Raw genomic sequence first — 4,671 nt, forward strand, 5'->3', positions numbered from 1 at the left:
TACTCTCTCACAATAAGTTTTAACAATACCTTATCACACAGAAGCACATGACAATATAAAATAATAATTTCAGATTTCAACAAAGGATGTTTCAAAACATAAGAGAGCATAGTAAAAACAATAGGAATAGAATTCTGTCCCAATAGCCCGATAAATAAAGTATAAGAAATTCTTACAGGATTCAATTAGTGGCCTGAAATAGTTTTTGAAGGTGAGTCTCGGGTTTAGTAGTTATGATCATTTTGACGTTCAGTGAAATAAGTTTTGGCACTACCAGGCTCAAGCCAAAATTGAAATATAATTTAAATAAGTCTGCTGTGGTCTAAAAGCTGAATTAGGAAGATCATTATAAACGGAGACAAGAACATTGCATACTCTCTAGTAAGTAAGGAATTTGCTTTGTGTTTGTGCTTAAGATTTGGAAAGTTAGCAAATACAACAAATTAAATACAGAATAAATTAGTAAGTAAATTTTTAAATAAATAAGTTTTTAAATAATTTTTTTCTACATCATTCTATAGTATCAATATTTTAAAGTTTTTGCACAATTATAAAGGGTCAGCAGGCTAACGTTAATCTGCAACTGCTACTTTAAGCTACAGTGGATTTCTGTTAGTCTTGAGTTTTAAGAAAAGTAGGCTCTTCCTCAAAACAGTAAATTGGAGTAATAGAGAAGTGAAATTGGGTCTAGAAAAAAATGTGTTAAGAGGCAAACTGATGAGTATGTGATAATGAATTTTACTCTTGTGATGGATAACTATTTTACTTGCATTTGCTTTTGTGGTACAGCTGTTAAAATGGTTCCTATGTCAATGTGAATAAATATGAATTTAACATGCATCATATGAAGGAAGTTAATTAATTTTCAGTGAAGTGTATTGGAGTGTTAGGGAACGAAGTAGTATATCTATAACGTTTGACACTTAAAAATTATTTTTAAGGAGTCAAGCAGTCTATCAAATCTTTTTTCAGTGAGGCTTTGTAAATATACAATAAAGGAACCTTCTATAGATTTGAGATCTATAGAAGAGGTACAAGAGATCCTTGATATTAAGAGAGGTATGTCTTAAGACATATGTGTATCCATGAATTTGTGAACTCTACGATAGCCTTTAATATTGCAGCCAAAAGGCATAAAGTATGAAGATAAAGAGCAAGGAAGTCTCTTTGAGATGTGATCCTAGGCAAGCAGTAAGTCCACTAACTAGCCACGTGATTTTCATCTGCAGTTTGGCTTCAGTTTATATCCAGGACTCAGGAATATTGCAAACTGCTACCTATCTTGGAGTTTGGAATTGCTGTAGACGATATAATGGTAGAACCATGGAATGACAAATGACAAGGAACTATTGTATATTGTGTCAGTCCTTACCCTTATATTCAACTGATTATCAGTCATAGATTTATCAGTCGTAGATTCTTAATTGGGAATGAGGTTTCTTCAAAGCGTTCCCTCTTCTTTTTGCTCTTGTCTTTCCAAGAAACCATGAAAGCACTTGAGACATTTTTATCATTTTCTGCTTTAAAAATTATAATATCAAATTATTATATCAAATGCTTTTTAAAACTTTATGCACCAGCTGTCTTAACATCTTCAGATTTTGGAAGTTTCATGTTTCAAATTCTAGTAATACTTCCTTATGTAGACTTTCACTTGTTGCCTAACTGCATATACCGTTAAGTAATAAGAACATTTACCATTTTTTTCTTTACACACAATTGAAGTGAAATAGTCCTTTCACATGTATAGGCCTGTGCACTGACCTGCTGTTAGAGTGGGCATAACCCTTCCAGTTCAGCTGCTGCTCTTAAATTGGCCTACCCCACTTTCCTGAGAGTAGGGCATTTCGGGGTCTCCATTCCTCAGGCCTATCAGATGTCCTGTTGCTTCCGCATTGATATCAATCACAGGTCTTATGGATGTTGGTGGTTTATTCTCTTCCACTTATATAGCGGGATTCATGAGGATACCCTGCTACCTTGTTTTTTGGAAGTGTCGGTGGGATTTGATTTTGCTATCTCGTTGCTTTGTTTTTATGTGGGGATTCAGAGAAGTTTAAAAATTATATTGCTTCTATCACCATCTTCTCTAAATCCTTTAAAAAATCCCTACTGTACCTATAGTTTTGTGTCCCTTTTCTTTCCTAATACAGTTTTATGTCTTGTTTTCTCTTGATCTTTCAAGTCAGAAGTTTGTTAATAAATTTTATTTTTAAAAAATAAAAAGTTTTTAAGTTTTTTTCTCCAAGAAACCAGCTTTTGATTCTGTTGTTCTGTCTTAGGGCATTGCAGAGGTGATTCAGTGACCAGCCCAATGGGCTGTAATTGTTAGTCCAGGCCATAGCGCTTTCTTGTTACCCTGCCTCCAGCTCATGCTGGTGTTGCTGCCTTAGCAATGATATTTACAGGACAAAGTTGGGGAGAGTGAAGGCTACAAGTAGAAAGGTATTTCTTCCATTTGTGTACACAAATCTCTGCTTTAAGCTGTTTCCCATCCCCTACTCTGGAACCTAGTTAGTTCTGTTTCCTTGAGGGTTTTCTGAATTTTGTTTTGTATTTTTGATGGTTATTTGTGTCCACACTCCATCAATTCTCAATTATGTAGCATTTCCAGGGATGGGGAAGAGGGTACAGGAGGTGATAGCCTATTTAATTTGTCATCTTATTAATAGCCAGATGCCTTTTCAGAGTTATAGTAAATATAGCTAAATATTGCCCATTGCCCATACTCAGGGTTTACTAGCCCTCAGCTGGTAAGGGTCTTTTCTTTCTGAGCAATTAAGTTTAATAACACTCACTGCCAAACCCCAATCACAAAAGGAGATGTCTTCTTCTGGCCAAGTTCTGTGGATATGATTTGGTAACTGCTTGCCTGAGGGCATTCTTAAATGACATTAAAATTAGAAAAGGGTAACACACAATTTAACCTTATCCAGTACATTTTGAAATAGGGTTTCTATATTCTTTATTAATAAACATTCTAAATATTGGCACACATGTATATTCGACAGGGTAATATATATATTGTTTTCAGAATATTAAATACCTCTAGATCCTTATTACATGTTGTATAATTTTCCCCTTAAGTGATATGACTTAATTATGCTAGTAGTTACGTAATTATTAATGTGTCTAATTATAAAAGTGTTTATAACATGGTGCTTTTAAAAAATTGTATTAAAAATTCTCAATTTTGTTTCAATGAATTACATAGGAGGTAAGTCATAGGAAAGCAGTAAAGCAGTTCCTAAGATGTAGGCAGCTGCTAGGTTGACTTACCATACTTGCATAGATATAGTCAATGAGTCCAAATAGATTTGAACAGTTTATTACTCATGGCACAGCAGGCAGCATGAGCTTCATATTTAAATTGGTTGCCCTTTCCACCTAGTCTTGTGGGGGCAATTTGTGTTGGTGTCATAGCTGTGGAACCCTGAGTTTATGAACCCCCCCCAAGCTTATAAAGGGACTGCTAGCAAACTAGTCCAAGAGGAAGACATTATCTTTGTTCTTGTCAGGAAACAAATCTGCCCTCAGACTGGGAGGGAAACACTATCTCTAGCTTCCAAGTAAGTTTGCAGACATCCTTGAAAAGATTGCTAGACAAAAGGTGTCATAAGGTGTGTATAAACACATGGAGAATTACCTTCCAATCAGAAAGAAAGCTGATTTGGCTTTTTATGGGAACTCTGAGGTGTTCTGAAATGATGTTCTTTTTTCCTACCCACCCTACACCCTCCAAACACCTCCACCTAAAATAGAACTGTCAGCTAGATTATCTAAAAATGTAAACAGATAATCACACTAAACTTCCTAAACTTCATTGTATTAATCTTCCCGAAATTAAAAACTAAGATAATTTTAAAAACTTAAGATAAAAGTAATACAAATGAATGAAACATACGTGTAGAGTCTTGGACAAACATATGAACTTTATTTGAGATTGTGTTTCATATGAGAATCAGCAAATAATATACCCAATTTCATAATGTTTAAAAATAGATGGAATTTTTATATTATCAAATTGAACATCTTTAGAAATGATTTTTAGGAAATTTTTTGTTGTCTAAATAAATTAACCTATAATAATGAGCCTTTTCTGATTTTGTGTGGTATATTAGTATTTGGGCAATGTGAAATTCTTGAGGAACTTTGAGAATCAAAAGTTATTTAGAATAAACTTGCTGAGTTATTTTAATCACACAGTATTCTATACTACAAATATTGATTAAAGAATTTATAAAGAAAAGGTTCCATGTGGTAAAACTGGATGTCTGAAGATTTTTGGTTGTAGTAGATGAAATTTCTCTTTGCTGAAGACTTGCATAAAGGTTAGAAGTAATAGTTCTCCAGCCCTAACAGAATAATTTCTTTTCAGAATCTCTAGGGCTGCGTAGTAAAGTTCTGCGGAAAATTGAAGAGCTCAGGACAAAGATGAAAACGCTTTCCTCTGAAATTCCTGATGAATTTATATGTCCAATAACTAGGGAGCTTATGAAAGATCCTGTCATCGCATCAGGTATGTGATGCTATTCTAAGTTTCAGGGCATATTATGTACTAAATGAATAAATAATGTAGACTGTTCACAGAAGTTTGTGTTTAAATGTGAAACTTTTTCAAAATTTATTTCTCATAAGTTCTTTTTTTTTTTCTTTTTAAAAATTCCTTAG

General features: G+C 33.8%; 1 protein-coding gene across 12 annotated transcripts in view; it reads left to right on the top strand.

Moving 5' to 3' along the window:
- The window catches only part of WDSUB1 (WD repeat, sterile alpha motif and U-box domain containing 1), a 75,954-nt gene that overhangs the window by 34,478 nt on the left and 36,805 nt on the right, over positions 1 to 4,671 (top strand). For all 12 annotated transcript variants that reach the window (XR_004527427.2, XR_004527426.2, XR_004527428.2 and 9 more), the window contains one exon: positions 4,379 to 4,519. Coding sequence is in view for 9 of the 12 variants with exons in the window: in XM_033860138.2 (XP_033716029.1) it covers positions 4,379 to 4,519 (141 nt within the window). In the remaining 3 variants the exon portion in view is untranslated. The remainder of the gene's footprint in view (positions 1 to 4,378; positions 4,520 to 4,671) is intronic.

Source organism: Tursiops truncatus, chromosome 7 (assembly GCF_011762595.2).
Source record: "Tursiops truncatus isolate mTurTru1 chromosome 7, mTurTru1.mat.Y, whole genome shotgun sequence".
NCBI lineage: Eukaryota > Metazoa > Chordata > Mammalia > Artiodactyla > Delphinidae > Tursiops > Tursiops truncatus.